Genomic DNA, 25,577 nt, shown 5'->3' on the forward strand with positions numbered 1-25,577 from the left:
GTAGAAACGGTTAGCAGAGATGGCCCAACATCAGGGCAATGTGTTGAATGGGGACACTGTTGAGCCAATAGTTCACACACTCAGAGACTATGTACTCCCCACTGTTATTGGAGTACAATCATGCATCCAACTGCCGGCAGTTGCAGCTAATAATTTTGAAATTAAGCCGGCAATTCTGCAAATGGTCCAGTCTACTGTCCTGTTTGGTGGACTCCCAACTGAGGATCCCAATACACACATAGCCAATTTCCTGGAGTTGTGTGGAACTTTTAAATATAATGGGGTCACCGACGATGCTATTAGATTGAGATTGTTCACATTCTCACAGCGGGATAGAGCTAAAAATTGGTTGAACTCTCTTCAAGCCAATTCAATCACTACATGGGAGGCCTTAGCTCTGAAATTTCTTGCAAATTTTTTCCCTCCATCCAAGGCTACAAAGTTAAGAGCGTCAATTTGATGGAGAGTTTCCTTATGATGCATGGGAGAGGTTTAAGGAGCTTTTGAGGAAGTGTCCTCATCATGGGATTGAAAAATGGATGCTAGTCCATAATTTTTACAACAGTTTGTGTGGGACGACTCACACCATTATTGACGATGCAACAGGCGGTGCTTTCATGAGCAAGAATGCTAATGAGGCTTATCAATTGCTTGAAGAAATGGCCATGAATAACTATCAGTGGCCTAGTGAACATGATAGAAATAAGAAGGTAGCTGGTATGCATGAGCTAGATGCTATTACCGCTCTCACTGCTCAGGTTGCATCATTGACCAAGCAATTGCAACCAAATGCTATGGCCACTCAAGTCATGCAAATCCAAGCGGTATGTCATAATTGTGGTGGTCTTCACCCATTTGAGCAATGCATGGTAGTTGAGATGAACAACTCCATTCCCATGGAACAGGTGAATATGATGGGAAATTTCAATAGGCAAGCTAATAATCCATTCTCCAACCTGTTCAATCAAGGGTGGAGAAATCAGCCTAATTTTGCATGGAGAAATAATCAGGGTCCTCAACAAATTCAACAGCCTATGCTTCGAGCTCCACCTCACGCACCATTACAACCACCAATACTACCTGTTGCTCAAGAAAAGACAAATGAGTTACAAGCTACATTGTTAACTCTGACCAACTCTCAATCTCAATTTATGATAGAAACTCACTCATCCATCAAAAATCTTGAGATGCAAGTTGGTCAATTGAAAAATATGTTACAAAGTAGGCCTCAAGGAAATTTTCCAAGTAATACAGAGGTGAATCCTAAAGAGTAGTGCAATGCAATCTCTTTGAGGAGTGGGAAGAAGTTGGAAGAGCCAGTCAAGAAGTCTATACCTGCACCAAAAGTTGATGTTGAGAATGAGGGTAAGGTAGAAGAAGAGGTTATTGAAGACCTTGAGAAGAATCAGTCACCAGTAAGTTATGAGCACCACATCAAGATTCCATATCCTCAGTGACATCAAAAGAAGACACTTGACAAGCAGTTTTTGAAGTTTCTAGACATTTTTTGAAAACTTCACATTAACATACCTTTTTCCGAGGCACTTGAATAAATGCCAAGTTATGTGAAGTTTATGAATGAAATATTGTCAAAGAAAATGAAATTGGAGGATTATGAGACAGTGGCACTTACTGAGGAGTGCAATGCTATTTTGCAGAAGAAACTACCTCCCAAGCTTAAAGATCTGGGTAGTTTCGCGATTCCTTGCTCAATAGGAGATACTGTTATGACCAAGGCCTTATGTGATTTAGGGGCTAGTGTAAATTTAATGCCCTTATCTATTTTTTGGAAGTTGAAATTGGGAGAGGCTCGCTCCACTACTGTGTCCATACAAATGGCATACCGCTCTGTTAAGCAACCTCGTGGAGTAATTGATGATGTCTTAGTTAAGGATGGTAAATTTATCTTCTTTGCTGATTTTATTATTCTAGATATGGAGGAAGATGCAAACATTCCCATCATTTTGGGAAGACCATTCTTAGCCACAGGGAGAGCACTAATTGATGTACAAAAGGGGGAGTTGAAGCTGCGAGTGCAAAACGAAGAGGTAACATTTAATGTTTTTGCAGCAACTGATATTCCAACTTGTTGTAGAGTGGATGTGGTATGTAGTGGTGGTAGTAATTTGGAAACCACCAAGAGAAAAACCAATGCTGAAATTGGTAGTTGAGCAGTTCGTCATTGTTTGAAACAGTTCTATAGTGGGAAGGCTCGAAGGCTACACAAGCAGTGGAAGGCTCTGACGATCAGCAACATCAAAAGATGAGTTTTTGCTTATGACACTATGGCTCTAAAGGATGAGTGGGGTGGAATTGACCTGAGTTGAAGTATAGTGAAGGAAGTGAGCGTCCAACTGGAGACGTTAAATAAAGCGCTTTTGGGAGGCAACCCAATGTTATTTTTAATTCGAGTTTTTATGTGTTTATAATTTTTATTTTCTATTAAACTCTTTTTAATTTTTGTTCTTCGGTTTAGATTTTATTTTTAGTAATTTTTAGTTTAGTTTGTAATTTTTGAATCGTGAAATACATGAAAATAAATAAATAAAATGATTATTTTGAGCTACAGCGCCTGGGACAAACTGAACTTTCCAAGTACCGTCTCTGCCACCTCCATTTTAATGATGTTTAGCTGGATTGTTGGTAAGTTTTCTTTCCTTTTCTTTTTATGTCACATTGGGGACAATGTGTCAATCAAGTTTGGGGGAGGAGTCTTATTATTTTGTGTGTTTGTGTCGTGTTGTCAGTTTATGTTTGTTGTTGTTTGAGTTTTATCTTAGTTAAATGTTGTGTTGTGTTTGTGTGAATCAAGTTGTCAATGCTAGCCTGTGATATGTAAGAAAATATTGTACAAATTTTTGAAATTTCTGATCGATTGAATCTGTGTGCTTGGTTAGACTTCATTGGTAGCTTATTTCGATCCATGAAAAAAAAATTAAATGTTTAGCCATGATTGGAAAATTCTTTGCAATTTGAATTTGAATGTATGCATTGTTAAAAATTGGCTTGTGGTTTGATGAATGAATGAATCTAGAACTTTCTTGTTTATCATTTGAGACAAAATTCTAGATGAGATTTACTTAGGAAAAGGATTTAGGCAATTTATTGGAATGTTTGAGCCTTTCAAGCCAAACCAAGGACATGGAATTTGGATTATTAGGTTGTCTCGGATAATTCCCTATAGCTTGTACTTCTTCCATGGGCATATTATTCATATCTAGAGCAGGGCATTGGTTGGGTGGATGGGTTGTACCACACAATTCACATAGATTTTGAACTTGCATAGCTTGAGATGGGAGTGTAGTGTTTTGTAGTTGCTTTGTCAAGGTTGTTACTTGAGCTGTACGCATGGATATATCGTCTAATTCCATCATTCCAGCAACCTTCTTTGGTTGTCCCCTTTCAGTTGTCCATTGATAATTATTCATCGCCATCTCCTCTAATAATTGTTAGGAAAAATTTTTTTGTCTCAATGGAAATGATAATAATATGTTACAACTCTATGCAAAATATTAAAATAGAAAATGATTGATTAAATAAAGTGTTACAACTCTATAACTGAAAATATAAATAAAAAAGGAAATGAAGAAGATGATGAAGAAGAAGAGAATAGTAAAATACAACTCTAAGCAAAAAGTTACAAATAAAGTAAGGTGTTTGAAACAAAAGTAAAGAAAATATTACAACTCTTGAACAAGAAATACAAGTAAAAGAACAAGAGAATAAGAAGAAAACAATACAATAGAAAGAAGAACAGAAATGCAAGAAACTCTCACTTACACAACCTAAGTGAAGAGGGTTGGGGATCACCAACTTGAACAAGGTTTAAAACCTTTGTCCAAAAGCTTATTTCCCCCTAACTCAAGCACTAATGGATCTCTCTCAGATATTGGAAAAGATTTTTGGAATTATCAAGCCTCAAGGTGTTTCTAGCCAAGTGCTCTAATGGATAGAAATGTTGTTGTGTCTTTCAAGTGAGCTATAGGCTCCTATTTATAGAGTTTAGAGACACCCTTTGAATTTCAAATTCCACCAACCCCCATGGCTGTTACCAATGTTTAATTGGATTAATATGGAATTAAAAATGAGATTTGGGAGTTATTTGGGTTTTTTGAGTCGTTCAACAAAGATTGAAAAAACTGAAAATTGGTCAGTTTTTTGGCCTGTGGCCGCAGCCAGAGACATTAGTGGCCGCGACCACTGGTCTCTGTCCCACAGGCCGCGGCCACCAACATTCAGTGGTCGCGGCCACCGACCAATTTCAGCACTTAAAAATGTGTTGTTTTTCTAAACGGTTCCAAACCCTCCCAAATGATTTTGTAACTCCCAAAACACATTATTGGGGTTTAAATCATATCTCTAACAGCCATATCACATATGGCGTTATGAAATTCATCTCAATATTGTGTAACAACAATTTTACACAATAAAGGGTAATATTTGGAAGTTACAAATTTGTAACACCAAATATGTTACATTATTTGGATATGTCTCATATATCTAAATATTGTAACTCTCTATTATATGTTACAATATGTGACACACTTTGTCACATTTATTTAATCTAAACATTATATTATAATATAATATAATATTACATTATATTATAAAATAATATAACATTCCCCCACTAGATTAAATAGTCATCTATTGTAACACTTATTTAATCAATCATTATATTTTGAAATATAACATATCCCTCACTTGATTAAATAAGAACTCTCTCTTATAGGAGTCATTGCATTAGTGCATAAAGCAAAGTGTTTTTCAACTTGAACTTTACTATAGTGTAATTATCACAAAATTTGTCGAAAATTAGGTTGCACTAGGCATTGAACCATCTTTTCATGATGACAAATCGGTGATAACACACACACCTTTGTGATGTTCACTTGAGACCTCTATGTATCACTTTGCACCGTTAATGGCCATGTGCACTTTCCATTCATGGACGTTCTTGAGAATACTCCCAATTCTCATAAGAGGCGGCACCACCCTTAGGTCCATATAGATAGAATTCTTACAGTATTTTGTTACCAAAAATACTTGTCTTTACAAGACTGAATTCTATTAAAAAACCTTTCGGTTTTAACCCTCCACTTGGTAACACACAAGTACTCAATATCTCAGATGGGACTTGTTTTGAGTACAACTAATATTCACTTGATTGACTTGTTGTTACCTATTGAACCTAACACTAGTTGAATAACTAGTGTTAAGATAGGTTACCATCAATCGTGAATCTCTTTAGGGAGTTTAAGTCCCATCCCTCGAGATGATGCAACCACTAAATCCCTCGTTAGTGGCTTAGTGAAAGGATCCACCAGATTTTTACTTGTTCTCACATAGGATATTGAGATGACTCCTCTTTGAATCAATTCTCTTACATATCCATGTCTTAGACTAATATGTCTAGACTTCCCATTATACACTTTGCTGTATGCTCTAGCCAATGTCGCTTGGCTATCACAATGTATCGATATAGTAGATACATTATCTTTGATTAGGGGAATCTCTATCAACAGATCCCTTAACCATTCGACCTCTTTACCGGTAGCAGCTAGAGCTATGAACTCTGCTTCCATAGTGGAATGAGATGTACAGGTTTGTATCTTGGAACCCCAAGAAATTGCACCTCCACCAAGTGTAAATACCCAACCAGTTGTGGACAAGTTGTCCCCAAGATTGGATATCCAACTTGCATCTGTATATCCTTCTAATATCGAAGGAAATTTGGAGTAATGAAGGCTTAGTCCTTTGGTTTTCTTGAGATAACCTAGGACTCTTCCAATTTCCTTCCAGTGATCCACACTTGGATTACTTGCAAACCTACTAAGTTTACTTACCGCAAATGCTATATCAGGTCTAGTACGCTGGGCAGCGTACATTAGACTCCCTATAGCACTAGCGTACTCCAATTGAGCCACCGCTCTTCCTTCATTCTTCTCTAGTTTTACACTATGATCAAATGGAGTATTGGCATCTTTAACCTTGAGATGGTTAAATTTGTTCAATACTTTCTCAACATAGTGGGCTTGCCCTAACGCAAAACCCCCACTATGTTTCTTTACTTTGATACCGAGTATGGTATCAACTTCTCCAAGATCTTTCATCTTGAAGGTTGATGATAGAAACCTCTTCGTTTCTTCTATCCCTTTCATGTTATTACTTCGAATAAGCATGTCATCCACATATAAGCAAACAATGATCACATATCCCTTACAAGTTTTGAAATACAAACACTTGTCTCCATTGTTATGTCTAAACCCATTAGACATGATGGCTTGATCAAATTTCTCATGCCATTGCTTAGGAGCTTGTTTCAATCCATATAAGGATTTTACAAGTCTACAAACTTTATGTTCATATTTTGGTAGGACAAACCCTTCGGGTTGTTCCATATAGACCTCCTCATTGAGGTCACCATTAAGGAATGTCATTTTGACATCCATTTGATGAACATACAAGTTGTGTATAGAAGCTAAAGCGAACAAAATTCTTATAGAAGTTGTTCTTGCAACAGGCGCATAGGTATCGAAATAATCGATACCCTCTTTTTGCCTAAACCCTTTAGCACTAATCTAGCTTTAAAGGTTTGGATAGTGCCATCAGTGTGATATTTTCTCCTAAATACCCACTCCCAATTGGCTTAGACCCCGGTGGGAGGTCTACCCATTCCCAAGTGTTATTGGAAAGAATGGAATCCATCTCATCATTGATGGCTTCTTTCCAAAATGCACTATCTCTCGATTGCATAGCTTCTCTATAAGTCTTAGGATCATCCTCAACGAGAAGTGCAATGGGAATTTTCCTAATGACTTCCTCTCTATTTCCTTCTACCATGTAGAATAAAATTCGTTGAGTATCTATCTCATCCCCTACTAGACTTTTATGTTTTTTAAGCCTTTGACTTCTTCTAGGTTCAAAGGGTTGCTTTACATCCTTTTGAGAATTCTCCTATTGAGAATCAACTTTGGATGTAGAAGCTTGAGAATTGTTCTCATATAACAAATTCTCCTTTAGAGATGTTGAAGCTTGAGAATTGTTGTCACATAACATATTCTCAAAGAATTCAACTTCTCTAGATTCAATCATAATATTAAACTCTAAGTCTAATAGCCTATAAGCTTTACTATTGTTGGCATAACCAACAAAAGCACACTTTATGACTCTTGAACCTAACTTTGTTCTATTAGGTTCATTTTTCTTGCAATATGCAAGACACCCCCACACTTTGAAGTACCCTATGTTGGGTTTTCTTCCTTTCCATAACTCATATGGAGATATCTCATTTTTCTTCATCGGTATTCGATTAAGAATGTGACAAGCGGTTAAAAGCGCTTCACCCCATAATTTGAAGTTCAACTTAGAAAACACCAACATAGAATTTATCATCTCTAGATAAGTCCTATTTTTCCTTTCGGCAACACCATTGTGTTGTGGTGTATAAGGTGCAGTGCACTCATGAATTATACCATTTTCTTCACAAAATGTATTGAATTCATTAGAGAAGTACTCTCCTCCTCTATCACTTCTTAGCACCTTAATCTTTTTATTTAGTTGATTTTCAACTTCTAATTTATACAATTTAAAAGCATCAAAAGTTTCATCTTTATGCTTTAAAAGAAACACATAGGTATATCTACTAAAATCATCTATAAAAGTAAGAAAATACCTTTTACCACCTCTTGTTAAAACAACATTTAATTCACAAAGATCACTATGGATTAAATCTAGTAAATTAGATGATCTTTCTACACTAGGAAATGGTTTCTTAATCATTTTTGCCTTAACACATGTTTCACATTTACCATAGTTTTTAATATTGCATGCAATCATACCACATTTTACTACTCTTTTCATGGTAGAAAAACCTATATGCGATAGTCTAAGATGCCACAAAAATAATGAATCATACTCAACAATATAGGCGGAATTAGCATTTTTATTGATAACATTGAAAGTTACATCATTGGTGCACAATTTAACCATACCCTCACAAGAGTACCCCTTTCCCAAAAATACATTTGATTTGGTAAGTATAAGTTTACCGGACTCAAAAACGGCTTTAATGCTGGGCTTGCCAAGCAAATCACCACTTACCAAGTTTCTACTCATTTCAGGAACATAAAGTACATTTACTAATGTAACTTTCTTGCCGGAGGTGAAGTAGACATCAATAGTACCTTTGCCAAGTACCTTGGATTTGCCCTCATTGCCCATTTGTATCTCATGGTTGCCCTTTGACTCTTCAAAGGTCTTGAACAATGATTTGTCATAGGTGACATGGACGGTGGCACATGTATCATACCACCACCCTTTCACCTTGCCTTGGACCGCATTCACCTCACTAAGGGTAGCAACTATGTTTTCCTCTTGAGTTGCGTTCACCTTAGGTCCTTGTTGATCTTTTCTATGCCTACACTCTCTAGCATGGTGACCCTTTTTCCCACACACAAAGCAAGGACCTTTCTCGCCCTTAAACTTGTTTGGGTTGGTTTTTGGACCCAAAAGTTTCTCGTTACCCTTTTTCCCTTTGTTTTTGGGATGTTTTGGTTGTGACACCGTATTTTCTTTAGAAGTCTCTCCATTAGACCCCTCCACAAGTTTATCTCTACATATCGATTCCTCTTCGATTCGAATATGCTTTGGGATCTCCTCCAAAGAATAATCCTCATTTTTATGTAGATTCTTTTCCTATACCTCTTCCAAGTTGGTGGTAATTTAGCCACTATAACACCAACTTGAAAGGCCTCGGGAAGCTCAATCTTTAACACTTTCAATTTATTAACAATAATTTTCAATTCATGAATTTGAGGAAGAATAGGCTTATCACCAAAAAATTTGAAATCGAAGTATTGAAATATCAAAAACTTTTTGGTACCTTCCTCTTCCGACTTAAACTTTTTCTCAAGTGCATCCCATATCTCCTTGGCCGATTTGGTCTCGGTGTAGAGGTCATAGAGCCTATCGGTTAGGGCATTGAGGATATGACCCCTACAAAGAAGGTTTTCCTCCTCCCTCTTCCTTCTCTTCTTCACCTCCTCGGGAGTGTCTTTGTCGGATGGCTCGGCTAGAGGTGCCAAGGATGACTCAAGGATGTAGGTGATTTTAAGAGTGGTTAAAAGAAACCTCACCTTGTCTTGCCACCTAGTAAAATTGGATCCATCAAACCTATCCAATCTCACTAGGTCTTGGTTCATGATCTTGATTGTCTCCCCTTCCATTGAAACAAAAAGGGTTAAGCTTTTGAATGTTAGGAAAAATTGTTTTGCCTCAATGGAAATGATAATAATATGTTACAACTCTATGCAAAATATTACAATAGACAAGGATTGATTAAGTAAAGTGTTACAACTCTATAACTGAAAATACAAATAAAAAAGGAAATGAAGAAGATGATGAAGAAGAAGAGAATAGTAAAATACAACTTTAAGCAAAATGTTACAAATAAAGTAAGGTGTTTGAAACAAAAGTAAAGAAAAGATTACAACTCTTGAACAAGAAATACAAGTAAAAGAACAAGAGAATAAGAAGAAAACAATACAATAGAAAGAAGAACAGAAATGCAAGAAACTCTCACTTACACAACCTAAGTGAAGAGGGTTGGGGATCACCAACTTGAACAAGGTTTAAAACTTTTGTCCAAAAGCTTATTTCCCCCTAACTCCAGCACTAAGGGATCTCTCTCAGATATTGGAAAAGCTTTCTGGAATTATCAAGCCTCAAGGTGTTTCTAGCCAAGTGCTCTAATGGATAGAAATGTTGTTGTGTCTTTCAAGTGAGCTATAGGCTCCTATTTATAGAGTTTAGAGACACCCTTTGAATTTCAAATTCCACCAACCCCCATGGCTGTTACCATGTTTAATTGGATTAATATGGAATTAAAAATGAGATTTGGGAGTTATTTGGGTTTTTTGAGCCGTTCAACAAAGATTGAAAAAACTGAAATTGGTCAGTTTTTTGGCCTGTGGCTGCGGCCAGAGACATTAGTGGCCGCGACCACTGGTCTTTGTCCCACAGGCCGCGGCCACCAACATTCAGTGGCCGCGGCCATCGACCAATTTCAGCACTTAAAAATGTGTTGTTTTTCCAAACGGTTCCAAACCCTCCCAAATGATTTTGTAACTCCCAAAACACATTATTGGGGTTAAAATCATATCTCTAACAGCCATATCACATATGGCTTTATGAAATTCATCTCAATATTGTGTAACAACAATTTTACACAATAAAGGGTAATATTTGGAAGTTACAAATTTGTAACACCAAATATGTTACATTATTTGGATATATCTCATATATCTAAATATTGTTACTCTCTATTATATGTTACAATATGTGACACACTTTGTCACATTTATTTAATCTAAACATTATATTATAATATAATATAATATTACATTATATTATCAAATAATATAACAATAACTCGTACGCCTCATTAGCACTCTTACTCATAAAAGCACCTCCCGCCGCAACATCTATGATTGTTCTAGTTGTTCCATTCAACCCATTGTAAAAATTATGCACCAACATCCACTTTTCTATACCATGGTGTGGAAATTTCCTTAACAACTCCTTAAATCGCTCCCAAGAATCATACAGTGACTCTCCTTCCATCTGATAAAAATTATTGATCTCTCCCCTTAGCTTTGCAGCCTTCGTTGGAGGAAAGAACTTGGCAAAGAACTTCTAAGCTAACTCCTCCCGTGTAGTGATGGAATTCGCCTGCAAGGATATCAGCCAACTCTTCGCCCTATCCCTTAGTGAAAATGGGAATAGCCTCAATCTTATAGCATCATCACTCACCCCATTCATCTTGAACGTAGCACATAACTCCAGAAAATTAGCTATGTATAAATTGGGGTCCTCCGTTGGTATACCACCAAACTGAACAGTTGTTTGGACCATTTGGAGAATTGCTGGCTTAATCTCAAAATTGTTTGCAGCAATGATTGGAGGTCTAATGCATGAATGCACTCTTGTAACAGTAGGAAGTACATAATCTCTCAAAGTTCTTGGTCCTTGCTCCCTTGGAACCTCTGCAGCCCCTTGACCATTATTAGCACCGTTTGCCAAATTTTCAGCCATGGTAAGCTCCAATCTCCTCTTTGTTTTTCGGTTCTATTTACACGTTCTTTCAATTTCCAGATTGATTGGTATAATCTCCTTGTGTCGATTGCTTCGCATATACCAACAAATCCCGAAACACAATAGAACCTTGATCCAAATAAATGTTAAACATAAATTAAATAAAATAAAATAACCAAAATTAGAACAAATAACAATTAACTGTGATATTGGAATTTAAGTCCCCGGCAACGGCGCCAAAAACTTGATCTGAAAATTTTGTACGCAAGTGTACGTAATCGTGTCAAGTAATAAATTCCTAAAGAATAGATATCGTCTCACAGAGACTATCTTCAAAGTACCACTAATTGATTTTTAAATTCTATTTGGAGAATTAAAATTATGATGAAAAGAATAAAATTAAAGTGAATACTCTAACTTATGAACAAAATTTAAATAACTGGAAACAAAACAATGAATCAACTAATCAAAAATCAATAATAAAAAGCCTAGGAATTAATTTCATCAACTGTTCATTCTTATTAATTGTAATAATCAATTATAAATCTCTTCTTTCTATTCTAATAGCAGGTTGATATAATCAATTTGTTGACGCGGTTCTTCGCCAACAGGTAATTAAGAGAAGAAGAGAAAGGGATGAGTGCTGAATATAGAACTGTCACTGATATAAAATCTTAGAGAATGAACTAGGTGACTCAAGGCACGTTTTTTAAGTGGTTCAAAGGTTAAAATCCTTCTACTCCACTAATCAATATTATTGATATCCTCTGGGTATCTGGTTACAAAGCATATATCTATTCAGAGACTATTTTTTCCAACCCTTATCAACTCCCAGGTTCTCCATATTTATAGGAGAAGGCACCTGGAAGTTGGTAAGGAGGTCATCCCGTGATCTTATTATTTGTCATATCAACTCTGTGACATTCATGATTAATTCCTAAACCTGACACATAAGTATGGTCAAATCGATAGGTAAGAAGATAATGGACCACACGGCCCAACCCAGCCGTGGGTTTCAGAACATGCACGTTCCTGCTGCGTGTCCGAGAAGTCAGGGAGATATCAGACACGTGATGTCAGATATATGCACGTTTATCTTGCGTGTGTTGACTTTATAGAGGGTCAGAGCTCCGTATATAGCTCGTACCACAAGCTTCTCCCCTGACCCGACCTTCGGCCTTCAGATTCTTTCCCCCAGTCCTGGGCAACCTTGGCGTGTCCTTAGGGATTGCTCGAGCTAATAAGGTACGACCTCGAAGCGGGAGCTCCGGTCTTGGGGATGTTCACTGACTAATCACGATTAGTCAGTAACTCGGCCTGCTAATCAGCCCGTGGGAAAATCAGGGCGTACATCTGCCCCCCAAGCTCCTGCTCGTGGTACATGACGTCGTATATAAGACCACAGTAGGGGCTTTTAGACTTCCCCATAGACTCCTCGCATTCCACCCTTACGCAGGCGTCTGACACGTGGAACGTCGTGGGTGGTGACGGTACGTCTTACGAGAACCGCATTTAATGGCCTAGCCTATGCCCAGCCGTCGTTTCGTATTTCGAGTGGAAGGCCTCGGATCCCTCACCAGGGTCATCCAAGAGTCTTCTACACGTGATCCTTCACATATATAAAAAGGGGGTGGCCACCCTACGCGCGGGCCACCCTTTCATTCGAAATTTTCCAAATCTCCTTTCTTTTTCCCTCTCCATATTTCAGAAGAACGAAACCCTCAACCCTGTTGCTGCCATTTTCATCGTTCACGAAGCTGAGGCGCACGGATTTCTCCGAAGCTTTGGAAGCTACTACACCGACGAAGCTCCTACCAACGCAACGCCGTCGTCCACCTCCCAGCCACACACTGTAAGTTTCCTGACCCTGTTCACTTTGAAAACATGCTACTGTAGCTTAGGTAAAAAATTGCACTGTAGCCGCATGCAAGGGTTTTCTGGGTTGTGTGAATATGGGGGGTGACAGCCCTTTTTAGGTTAGGGCACATTTGTTGTAGGAAATCGCTTTAGAGTATGGGTTTCAGGATGCTTTTTCTGGAAAAATTTCTGGACAGGAGTTTTGGGAATTTTTGGGTGTAAAACCAGGTAGCTTAGGGAACACGCCTTTAAGCGGTTTTATAATTTTCCGCCTGTTGAAACTTCCCCCCCAAGGAAAATTCTATTATGAACCCCCTGACACGCGAATTCCGAGTAATCTGGGATCCGTTGGGAGTATACGCGCGTGTTCACTGAATCGCGTGGTTCCACTCTCCACGGGCTGGGCTTACCTCAGCTCGTGCAAATAATAATTACTTCTTTCTCCTGCTTGGGTCGCCTTTTCTAAAGTGTTTTCTTTTGTTCGCTAGGTGACCAGATGGCTCCAAAAAAGAACCTTCCCCAGAAGAACGTTGGAAGTTCGGCCTCCCGGCAGGAAAAGGGAAAGGCGGTGATGCCCAGCTCCCCGATCCCCCGCTTCGGCCCGGCTGTAGAGAAGAAGGTCGAGGTGGCCCCCGACGCATTCTTTGAGGCGGAGAGAATCGTCTCAAAGATAACCGACCAGACGAAGATCAACAAACTTTTCCTCAGTCAAAACATTCCACTGGGGAAAGCCTCCGTTATTGCCCGACCTGCCTCGGATGGTGAGAGGAGTTGCATGCCGCTCGATGAATCGTTCGCAGCCTGGAGTGGTGAACACTTCAAGGCAGGGGCCTTCCTTCCCCTGGATTAGTACTTCGCTGACTTCCTGAACTACGTGGGGTTGGCCCCTTTTCAGCTCCCCCCCAACTCCTACCGTCTGCTGGCGGGGTTGAGGTATTTATTCAAGAAGCAGGAGTGGGAGGTCCCTACCCCTGCTGATATTTTATACTTCTTTTGCCTCAAAGCCAGCCCGAATCAGAGGGGGCGAGGTGACGGGTTTTACTATTTAACCCGTTTTCCCAATACGGCGGCGGTCATCGAGCTGCCCAACCACCCAAATGACTTCAAGGATCAGTTCTTCATGTCAACTGGGTTCCGGAACTGCGACCACCACTACTTCAATCGTCCTCGTAAGTACCCTCTGATCTTAGCTCACCTTTTGAGTGTTATTTTATCTTAGCTTCTCCCGGATCCCACTCTGATTCCAGCCAATCTTGCAGCCATCTACGCGAGGACCGAAAAGTCTGTGACCCTCGGGGGCCAATATGAAACACTGGCGGGCTTGCCCCCGAGTGAGAAGGACTATCGCGTGCTCGTGACGGACGAGACGATGGTGTTCTGCAAACTGATTTTCCCAAATCATACCCTGAACCTGAAGAGGCCCCGGGGGCCGCCTCCAGCCCGCGACAACAGACCTATCATCGTGGAGGAGGTCGCGGTAGAGGAAGACGAGGAGGACGAGGCGGCCTAAGTTCCGCTCGTGAGGAATAGGAAGAGGGCCTTGGAGGAGAGGATCCAATCCGGAGCAGCCGCAGGTCCTTCCGGCCAAGGTCACCCTTACTTGTTTAGGCATGTAGATAGGGCCACTGCAGACCCCCGGCTAGTTAGGTTCAATCCTAGGAAGATCGTCCACCATCACCGAAGGGACCCGGACCTGAACACACTCCTGCTCCATTGTGTTGACCGGCTCGTGCTGGATCACCAGGAGAGCCGGCCTAGGGGTCCCGTAGTAGTAGATAACACCCTAGCTTTTAGGTCGATCTTATTCGAGGAGTATGGGACCAACCTACGCACATGGCCATCACTCCAGAGGGGTATCTATGCTCCGGGGCTTAGGCAGTATGTAGAAGAGTCTAGCCCTGAGTCAGAACCGGAGCTAGAACCTGCGCCAGTTCGCGAAATAATCGTCTTAGGTTCTTCCAGCTCGGGGGGTAGGGCTACCTCAGTATTCACATGCTTTTTAGCTTTAAACTTTTGTCCTTATCTTTGTATGATTGCTAACTTGTAATAACCATGTTTTTTGTTTGACAGAAGAGATGTCTCAGCCCGAGGATAGCTTGCGGGGCATAGTCTTCGGGGGGAACCCCCCAGCCGGGCCAAGAGCAAAAAGGCTCCGGGGTTCCAAAAGTTCTGCCGGGGTCCCCACTAAATCTCCTGCGAAGGAGAAGGAGAAAACCCCGCCAGCCCAGGTCATGGGCGCGATCCCTCCAGCTGCCGGAGCATGACAAATGCTCCCACCGCACCAGCGATCTCCATCAGCCACCCAGGACGTGGGAATGGAGATCGGGACTCCGACCGTGGTAGCCCCCGAGGTACGCATCCCGGTCGATCCCCAGGACCTGGAGAAGTTCCCAGAGGCCTTCCGAGGAACGGTGTACGAAACGGCAAACTACGCCGTCAGCCATTTTTACAAGTTCAAGGAGAAGGAGCTCCAGGCTATTGAGACAATGAGCCCGGTTGACGTAATAGAGTCTTCAATGGGCATGACCCTAACGGTAAGCTGCCCCGTTCTTTTAAAGCTTTTACCTTTGCATACTGCCTTATTTTTCCACTTAGCCAATTTATCCTTCATTTCTCGTAGGGCGTCGCTGCACTCCACCGGAGCATCACCAAGGCCAGAGCTCAGCTCAAGGAAATGAGGACTGAGCACCAGGCCACTCTCCAGGAGGCTCAGGCGGCAAAGGATGCGTTGGCGACCTCGAAGGCCGAGTTGGAGAGGACACGCTCGAAGGTTCAAGAGCTCGAGACCTCCCTTGCCACCTCGCGGACAGACCTCGAGGCAGCTAAGACTGAGGCCCAGGCCGCCCTGGAAGCTGAACGGACCACCTCGGAGCAGTCCATGCAGGATCTGTTCTACCATTGCTGGGCCCACAACCCGGAGGCTGACTTCTCTTTCATGCCACCGAGCCTCTGGGCGCGCTTGCTGGTGAAGTTCCAAGCTCGCCTCGACAAAGAGGCGCCACCTTCGGAGACTGGGGAAGCCTCTGGTGCGGCGAAGCAAGGTGAAACGGCGACCTCCAAAGGGCCGAATGACGGAGCTTAGGGCGCTCTTCTCTTTTTCTCTTTACATATTTTGAAGTATTTTGTGTAACCTTTGCATGAGGTGTTTTCACCTCGAGACGCTTTTCCTTTAATCCATACTTTTTAACTTAGGCTTTTTTCATGCTTTTGGCTACATTATATATATATATATATTTTTTATAAAAAAAAACTTAGTTCGTGCTAACTTTTATCCATATCTCGAGTTCTTTAAGAAGAACCACGATCAATAAATTTAAGTTAACCTCCAAGTTTTATGACCTAGTTAAAACCAGGAACTTATTTTGAAAACTCAGTTCGTGTTAACTTTTATCCATATCTCGATTTCTTTAAGAAGAACCACGATCAATAAATTTAAGTTAACTTCCAAGTTTTATGACCCAGTTAAAACCAGAAACTTATTTTGAAAACTTAGTTCGTGTTAACTTTTATCCATATCTCGAGTTCTTTAAGATGAACCACGATCAATAAATTTAAGTTAACTTCCAAGTTTTATGACCCAGTTAAAACCAGGGTAGGACTTAGTTGGCGTTAACCCTTATCCGTGTCTCGAGCTCTTTAGGAAGAGCAACGATCCATAGATAAAAATCAACATCTAAGTCGTTAAGGAGACCTGGTTATATCCAGGTACCATATGCCCCCCAAGTAACTGGGAAAGGGTCTTTCGTGGTTACATTAAGATTACACTTGCAAATTTGCGAAAAAAGCTGATTTTTATTAATACATAAAAAGTGGCCTTCCAGGCCTTACAAGTGGATCATTGATAATATTTCTTTAAGTGGATGGCGTTCCAAGTCCGTGGGACGGCCCCTCCATCAAGTCGAGCTAACTTATAAGTTCCCTCCCTGATGACTTCGATGACCTGGTAAGGTCCTTCCCAGCTCGGTCCCAAGACTACATCTTTGGGATCTTTCCCGGCCAGGAAAACTCTCCTTAGGACCAAGTCGCCAACGCTAAAGGCGCGTTTTCTGGCCTTGGTGTTAAAGTAGCGAGTGATTTTTGCTGATAATGGGCGAGCTGGAGTTCCGAATCCTCTCGCCTTTCATCAACGAGGTCTAGGGAATGACATAGGAGCTCGTGGTTCCGATCTTGGACGTAGGACTGAACTCTATGCGTCAGAACCTTAACTTCCACGGGGAGGACTGCTTCACTCCCGAAGGTTAGGGAGAAAGGAGTATGACCCGTAGGAGTCCGATGCGAGGTTCGGTATGCCCACAGGACCTGGGGGAGCTGTTCCGGCCAGACTCCCTTTGCTTCATCTAATCTTTTCTTGAGGCTCGCCTTTAGAGTCTTGTTGAAACCCTCGACCTGGCCATTTGCCTGAGGATAGGCCACGAAGGAGAAGCTTTTCACAATTCCGTGCCTTTCACAAAATTCGATGAATAGGTCGCTATCGAACTAAGTGCCGTTGTCGGAGACGATTTTCTTCGGCAGGCCGAATCGACAGATGATGCTTTTAACCACGAAGTCGAGTACCTTCTTCGATGTGATTGTTGCCAATGGTTCTGTCTCGGCCCACTTGGAAAGTAGTCGATGGCTACTATGGCATAACGGACTCCGCCCTTTCCAGTGGGCAGGGCGCCCACCAGGTCTATTCCCCAGATAGCAAACGACCAAGGGGTCGAGATCATCCTTAGCTCGACTGGAGGAGCTCGGGCAACTACAGCGAATCGCTGGCATTTGTCGCACTTCTTCACGTATGAGATCGCATCTTTGGACAGATTTGGCCAGTAATAACCTTGCCTGAGAACCTTTAAGGCCAGGCTTTGCCCCCCAGTGTGGTCTCCGCAGAATCCTTCGTGAATTTCCTGCAGGATGGCTTTCGCCTCTCCTGGAAGAACGCACTGGAGGAGAGGAAGGGAGTGCCCACGTCGGTACAATAACCCATCAACTATTGTATATCTAGGGACTTGATATAGGACTCATCGCGCATCGTTACGTCCTTCAGGCAGCTTGCCCTCGACGAGGTACTCAAGAATGGGGGTCATCCAGGTCGGCCTGGCGTCGACCATCTCGACCTCCGCCCGATATCCTTCTATACTTGGCTTTTCCAAGAATTCTATTGGTACCAACCTCAGGGTCTCCGTCTCTCCCGAGGTGGCGAGTTTGGCAAGAGCATCTGCATTGGTATTCTGTTCTCGAGGAATCTGTTCGATTGATCCTCGCTCAAATGCGGACAGCTCGGCTTTTACCTTTGCCAGATAGGCGGCCATCTTGGGTCCCCGCGCCTGATATTCGCCCAGAACCTGGTTTACCACGAGCTGGGAGTCACTAAAGCACTGGACGGAGCTCGCCTTTAACTCATTGGCTATCCTCAACCCGGCTAACAAAGCTTCGTATTCCGCCTCGTTGTTGGAGGCCTTGAACCCGAACCTTAGCGCCCAGTGGAACCTATGTCCCACGGGGGATATCAGAATGATTCCGGCCCCGGAGCCGTTCTCGTTGGATGAACCATCTACAAAGATCTTCCACAATGATTCGGGCGAGGAGAGCTGAGATGAGCCTTCTGATGGATCCTCCTGGAATCCCGTGCACTCTGCCACGAAGTCGGCCAAGGCCTGACTTTTTATAGAAGTTCGTGGAGTATAGAAAATCTCGAACTGACTGAGTTCAACCGCCCACTTTAACAAACGTCCCGATGCTTCAGGTTTTTGCAAAACCTGCCTTAGAGGCTGATCGGTCATGACGTGTACCGAGTGGGACTGGAAGTACAGCCTGAGCTTTCACGAAGCCGTGATTAGGCAGAATGCCAGTTTTTCCATCAGTGGGTATCGTGATTCTGCCCCGAGGAGTCTCTTGCTGATGTAATAGACTGGCTTCTGAACTTGGTCCTCTTCTCGTACTAGTACGGCGCTAGCCGCATCCTCAGTGACGGCCAGGTAGAGGAAAAGAGGCTCTCCCGCCTTGGGCTTGGATAGCACGGGCGGTTCAGACAGATGTGCCTTCAGGTCGAGGAATGCGCTTTCGCATTCTACTGTCCACTCAAACTTCTTGTTTCCCCGGAGCAGGTTGTAGAAGGGCAAACACTTATCGGTTGACTTGGAAATGAACCGGTTGAGTGCTGCCACTCTTCCTGTGAGGCCTTGGACATCTTTCCGCGACCTGGGGGAAGGAAGCTTGAGCAGTGACCTGATCTTGTCGGGGTTTGCCTCAATTCCTCGGGTATTAACTATGAACCCCAGGAACTTCCCGGATGCAACCCCAAAAGTGCATTTCTGGGGATTGAGCCTCATGCCGTATTCCCGCAGTATTTTAAAACATTCTTCCAGGTCGGAAACATGGTTGTCGGCAGTCTTTGACTTGACGAGCATGTCATCGACATACACTTCCATGTTTTTTCTGATCTGGTCCGAGAACATTCTGTTTACTAGCCTTTGGTAGGTAGCGTCGGCGTTCTTCAGACCGAACGGCATGACCTTGTAGCAATAGACATTAGTCGGGGTCATGAAGCTGGTGTGTTCCTGATCCGCCGGATTCATCGCGATCTGATTGTAGCCTGAGTACGCGTCCATAAAGGACATGAGCTCGTGCCCCTCCGTGGCGTCCACCAGCTGGTCGATCCTTGGCAATGGAAAACAATCCTTGGGGCAGGCCTTATTCAGATCGGAGAAGTCAATGCAGGTCCGCCATTTCCCGTTGGGCTTCGGAACTAGCACGGGATTGGCGACCCAAATTGGAAATTTGGCTTCCCGGATAAAGCCACATTTTTTTAGTCGGGCTACCTCTTCTTCTAGGGCTTCAGCTCGAGTTGTCCCTAGGGCTTCTAGGGCTTCGGAAGGCCGAAGGTCGGGTTGTCCCTAAACGCCTTTGCTTCTGAGACTTGGCGGGAACGCTTTTATCCAGATGGAGCGTGTGCATGATGACACTCGGGATAATTCCTACCATGTCCTCGTGCGACCATGCGAATACATCTAAACTAGCCCGGAGGAACGTAATCAACTCCGCCTTCCTCTTGCTGCAGAGGTTTTTCCCGAGCTTGACCGTCCATGACGGATTTTGTGGATCAAGGTTCACCTCCTCGAGCTCCTTAATAGCCTGGAGCTCGGACCTATCTTCGCCTATTCGGGGGTCAATGTCCTCACTAAGGGTGACACTTTCCCCTTGGGCGTTTTGAGGTTTTTCAATCTCAGGAGCCACCAAGGGCTCCTGGGATTCCTCTTCACTCAGAATGGCCATAGCCAGCTGCCCGGGTTTATATTTTCCCTTCATGGAAATGCTGTAGCATTCCCTGGCAGCGAGCTGATCGTCCTTGATGGTGCAAATTCTTGTTGAAGTAGGGAATTTCATGGCGAGGTGTCGAATGGAAGTGATAGCCTCGAAAGCTATGAGCGTAGGTCGGCCCAAAATGGCGTTGTAGGCAGCGGAGCAGTCAATGACCACGAACTCAAGTAGTTTAGAGACTGTCCGAGATTCTTCCCCTAGGGTGATCACCAGCTCGATCGTCCCTGTTGATGCCAATACTTCTCCCGAAAAGCCATACAGCATCATGGAGGTCGCCTTTAGGTCGGCGACAGTCAGACCCATCTTCTCTAAAGTGGAGCTGAATAAAAGGTTCACCGAACTCCCGTTTTCCACCAGCACCCTTCTGACTTTCCGATTGGCGAGCTGGACTGTTACAACCAACGGATCATTGTGGGGGAGCTGGACATGGCCTGCGTCTTCCTCCGTGAAAGTGATCGGTTGCTTCTCTAATCGTTGCTGTTTTGACTGACGCTGCTCCGGGATGAACTCCACTCCGTTGTGGGCCTTTAATTCATTCACATATCTCTTCTGGGCGCCTCTGCTCGTTCCAGCCATGTGCGGTCCTCCAGAGATGGTGGATATCTCTCCTCCGACCATGAGAGGAGGGACGTCCTGATCTACCCGAGGCCCGGGCTGACTGGCTGGGACTTCCGTAGCGGGTCGACTTGTTGGGACCCTGTTTCGTGAGTATTGCGCCAAGGGGCCTGCTCGAATGAGAGTCTCGATCTCATCTTTGAGATGCCTGCAATCGTCGGTATTGTGGCCGACGTCGTTGTGAAAACGACAGAATTTGGAAGTGTCTCTCTTTCCCTTGTGGTGTTTCAATGGTTCCGGCCTCTTCCAGGGGACCCGAGTAGAGTTGGCCAGGAAGATACTTTCCCTGGACTGGGTGAGTTTGGTATATGTCGCGAACATGGGCTTAAACTTGTCTACAGACTTATTCTTCTTTTGGCCTTGCTGATTGTTTTTGCCATTTCCCTTTCTTTTGCCTCCACCCGGTTGGTTGTTCTGTATGGCGCCTGGGGTCGCTGCCACGACCTCCGTCCCTACTTCGGTGGGCTGGTCGGGAACCTGGCTGGTTCCCGCGGCTGAGGCTTCTACTTCTTCCAAGTTTATCCACTCTTGGGCCCTATTAAGGAATTCGTTAACCGAGCTGACTCCCTTCCTCTGTATATCCTACCATAGGTCTCCTCCGACAAGGATTCCGTTTCTAATTGCCATGAGCTTGGAGCTATCATCCGCGTCCCTAGCTCGGGCAGCGAAGTTCGCGAATCTGCTCAGGTAGGCCTTCAGCGTCTCGCCGGGCTGCTGTCTCACATTGGCCAGGGAGTCGGCTTGAACCCGGGCGGCCTGGGAGGCGCGGAAGGCCCTTTTGAAGTCGGCTGAGAAGGCCTTCCAGGAGCTGATTGACTGTTTTTTACTTTGCTTGAACCACTGTCGAGCAGGTCCGGTTAGTGTGGAGGGGAAGATCAAGCATCTCAGCTCCAGGCCAATATTATGCGCCATCATTAAGGTGTTGAACATCCCTAAATGGTCCGACGGATCTCCGTCCCCGTTGAACTTTGATAAATGAGGCATACGGAAACCAGGTGGGTATGCCGTCGCTGCTATGTTGGGGGTGAAGAGTTCCATCTCGTCTCCCGAATCATATTCGTCTTTTTCCTTTTCTGATAAGAGCATCTTCATCAGTTCCTCCATCTGAGTGAGGCGCTCGAGGGTTTGATCCTGAGATCCTTGGTTATTCCGGGGCATTTCAGCAACTCCGGATCCATTGTACATATTAGGCGGGTTATTGCCCCTCCTATCTTGAGATAGGTTATTTGGGACATTCCCTCCATTACGTACTTCGGATCGGGCCCCCCCTGAGCGAGCCTGACTACCATCTCTAGCCCTGTCCTCTCTATGAGAGTTGAGGTGATCTCGAAGGTCGCCTCCCTGGGTGGTCTGGTGGCTTTGTGCCGAACTTAGTCGCTGACGTAGATCTCCTCCAGAGAGATCACTCCGGCGACTATCGGTCCAATGACTCCTGCTGGACAGACTTGGAGTCCGTCTTTGGTGGTGAGGACCTGGGCTTTCTTCCGGCGCCCTGCTACGCCGGGAAGGTCCCGCTGATGGTGGGTTTCTCCTACTACTCCCGTAAGCTGGGATGTCTCGGACGGGCCGAGGAGGAGACGGATATCTAATCGGAGATGGAGGATGCCTGACTGGAGAAGCGATCCTGGTTCCATCTGGATGGATCAAATTTGGTGGGGGCCTTTCGGCCCTGCCAGCTTGCTGGTCCCGCGCCGGGCGACCTGGACGAGGTGCAGGACGATCTTCGGGGACGGGCTGACGTCTTTGGCCCTCCTCGGATCTCCTCCGGGAATTTCCTCGAGCTCTCCTGGGCGTCCTCATGGATGGTTGAGAGCTAGGAGTTGACGTCCTAACTGAACGGCTGTATTGCTATTGTCTGGTCCCAGGCATTTCCCCGAAGTTTACGTCTCGATGGTCCGATGAAGGGGTGGAGTTGGCTGCTGGAAGTCTATCCGAACGTCTATGCCTGGACCGACTACCCCGGCGAGACTTAGGAGCCTCACCTTGCCTCTCTCCAACGTTAGCGTTGGTTGTGAGAGGGGGTAATCGGGCCAGGATATCCTGGATTTGCCGACTAGCCGTGGCCAACTGGCTCCTCAGCTGAGCGTTCTCCATCTCCACCGCAGTATAATAACACGGGTTCGGATTAGGTGGCCGGGGCGCCGAACTACCCGTATCGTCTTGGCCCGCTGGCTGCTTTCCTGGCCGCTGCTGGACTTCAGGAATTTGTTCATCAGGGATGGCAATATGATGAGCCTCCTGCCCATCATGCTGTTCTGTCTCGTTGCCATGCCTGGATCGAGTAGTCACCATATTTGGATGTTTGTGGCAGCACTAATCAAACTTGCTCTCAATGAAAGCACCAAACTGTCGACGCAGTTCTTCGCCAACAGGTAATTAAGAGAAGAAGAGAAAGGGATTACTGCTGAATATAGAACCGTCACTGATATAAAATCTTAGAGAATGAACTAGGTGACTCAAGGAACTTTTTTTAAGTGGTTCAAAGGTTAAAATCCTTCTACTCCACTAGTCAATATTATTGATATCCTCTAGGTATCTGGTTACAAAGCATATATCTATTCAGAGACTATTTTTTCCAACCCTTATCAACTCCCAGGTTCTCCATATTTATAGGAGAAGGCACCTGGAAGTTGGTAAGGAGGTCATCCCGTGATCTTATTATTTGTCATATCAACTCTGTGACATTCATGATTAATTCCTAAACCTGACACATAAGTATGGTCAAATCGATAGGTAAGAAGATAATGGGCCGCACGGCCCAACCCAACCGTGGGTTTCAGAACATGCACGTTCCTGCTGCGTGTCTGAGAAGTCAGGGAGATATCGGACACGTGATGTCAGATATATGCACGTTTATCTTGCGTGTGTTGACTTTACAGAGGGTCAGAGCTCCGTATATAGCTCGTACCACGAGCTTCTCCCCTGACCCGACCTTCGGCCTTCAGATTCTTTCCCCCAGTCCTGGGCAACCTTGGCGTGTCCTTAGGGATTGCTCAAGCTAATAAGGTACGACCTCGAAGCGGGAGCTCCGGTCTTGGGGATGTTCACTGACTAATCACGATTAGTCAGTAACTCGGCCTACTAATCAGCCCGTGGGAAAATCAGGGCGTACACAATTCCTATTCTTTTTCAAGATATAAGATCTCAATCTATATGTAGGTTTTCTACATTTCTGTGATACACTTGAACATAAAGAAGGCATTAAACATGGAAACCTAATTACTACACAAGTCATACAGGTACTTTCGTCCAATATGCAACCTATGTCTATACAATGATAGCATATTCAATTCTCATCTTTCAAATTTTGAATCAAAACCATTAAATCAAGTAAATAGTGATCAAGTATTTACTAGCATTAAACAAACATCATATAGATTAGAATAGAAAAGAAGTATCAATAGAAAAATCATTCTAAAATTAAATAGAAATTCCAGTGACTACATTAATCCCTAGATAAAAGAAATTAGTTCATAGATAACATCATGAAATTAAACTTCAAATAATTGATCATAAAAATCAACCTAATGAATTTAGATGAAACAGAAAACTAATTACAACAGCCTCTTCTAATCTAGGGGTTTTTTTTTAAAACTAAGACTCCTCTCAAAAATCGCACAAAAATGTTCTCAAATAACCCTCCAATGTTCCCAAGTGAATAGACCATTTTGTCCTTCAAAAAAATGGATAAAAAATCTAGAAAACGTGTTTACAGCGTTGTAGCGCTATGTATTGAGCGCTATAGCGCTAAAGTCAGAGCCAAAATCCCTTAAAACTTTATTCACTAGAGCTGTAGCGCCCTTGATGTAGTGTCGGGGCGCTGCTCTGCTGTTCTTGATAGCACTGTAGCACTGGCTTTGTAGTGTTGGGGCGCTACTTACAGATTCAACAACCTCCTTCCTAGCCTTCCTAGTGCTATGACGCTCCTTTAATAGCGTTGTAGTGCTATTGACAACGTCAAAACTCGCACATATCGACCCTGAAAAAACACGATTTTCTCCAACTTAACTATATTTTCTTCCACTTTCACTCATTTTCACTCTTTTCACCAACTTAGCATGGAAAACCTAAAACATGAACAAACGAACATAATTTTGCAATAAAATAATCTTAAACTAACAAAAACCATCCTAAAACTAGACCATAAACGAGTCTAAATTGTGAAGTTTGATTAGCGAAATAATAAAGTAAATAATTGATGAAATTAAAATCTCTAGTTCTTTATTTTTGAAGTTTCTACAATTATTTGCTTTCTTTCATAGTGTTATTTTATGTTTATTGCTTTTGTTATTTTAATATTTTTTAAACCAATTTATTGTTGACCAAATAGAAATAGGAAATTAATTTGTTGGTAATTAGTAAATCAATCTCCGTGGGAGCGATCTTTATTTATCACTTTATTACTTGTGTCGATTACATATACTTACATATCAATTTTAGCGAACAAACATATGTGCCTGAGGTGCTTCATGATTGTTCTCAATCACCTACTGTTGCTCTTGAGCTACCTCTAGCTACTGAGGTTATTTCACTTGCTCCAACTGTCACTCCAGATGCCATTGCACCTACTCCTAATGCATTTGTGGCACCACCTGCTGAAACAAAGTAGCCTCATTCAATTGCTTCACCTGCTGGACCTGTTCAACCTGAAATGTCTCAAGAAATTATTCATGCTCCTCCATCAAATACTCACCCTATGAGGACTCGAGCTA

General features: G+C 43.3%; 1 protein-coding gene, 1 non-coding gene and 1 pseudogene across 2 annotated transcripts; 2 read left to right on the top strand and 1 right to left on the bottom strand.

Moving 5' to 3' along the window:
• Nucleotides 1–19: 19 nt before the first annotated feature.
• On the top strand, nt 20–25,474 carry LOC133791100 (uncharacterized). The gene is made up of 6 exons (XM_062229033.1): nt 20–441; nt 566–1,193; nt 1,275–1,415; nt 1,596–2,048; nt 2,813–2,835; nt 25,306–25,474. The coding sequence occupies exons 1-6, from the start codon at nt 20–22 to the stop codon at nt 25,472–25,474; spliced, it is 1,836 nt and encodes a 611-aa protein (XP_062085017.1).
• LOC133813115 (small nucleolar RNA R71) lies at nt 388–529 on the bottom strand (annotated as a pseudogene).
• Nucleotides 10,550–10,656, top strand: LOC133813071 (small nucleolar RNA R71). The gene has a single exon (XR_009884116.1). It is a non-coding gene; the product is annotated as a small nucleolar RNA R71 (small nucleolar RNA).
• Nucleotides 25,475–25,577: the final 103 nt, after the last annotated feature.

The sequence above is a fragment of the Humulus lupulus genome, chromosome 1, assembly GCF_963169125.1.
Source record: "Humulus lupulus chromosome 1, drHumLupu1.1, whole genome shotgun sequence".
NCBI lineage: Eukaryota > Viridiplantae > Streptophyta > Magnoliopsida > Rosales > Cannabaceae > Humulus > Humulus lupulus.

Excerpts from the sequence above, each read along its gene's own strand:
- LOC133791100 (XM_062229033.1), top strand. The coding sequence starts at position 20 with ATGGCCCAACATCAGGGCAATGTGTTGAATGGGGACACTGTTGAGCCA. Across the intron at positions 2,049-2,812 it reads TGCGAGTGCAAAACGAAGAG|TTGTCAATGCTAGCCTGTGA; the intron begins GTAACATTTAAT and ends GTGTGAATCAAG. Across the intron at positions 2,836-25,305 it reads TCAATGCTAGCCTGTGATAT|CGAACAAACATATGTGCCTG; the intron begins GTAAGAAAATAT and ends TATCAATTTTAG.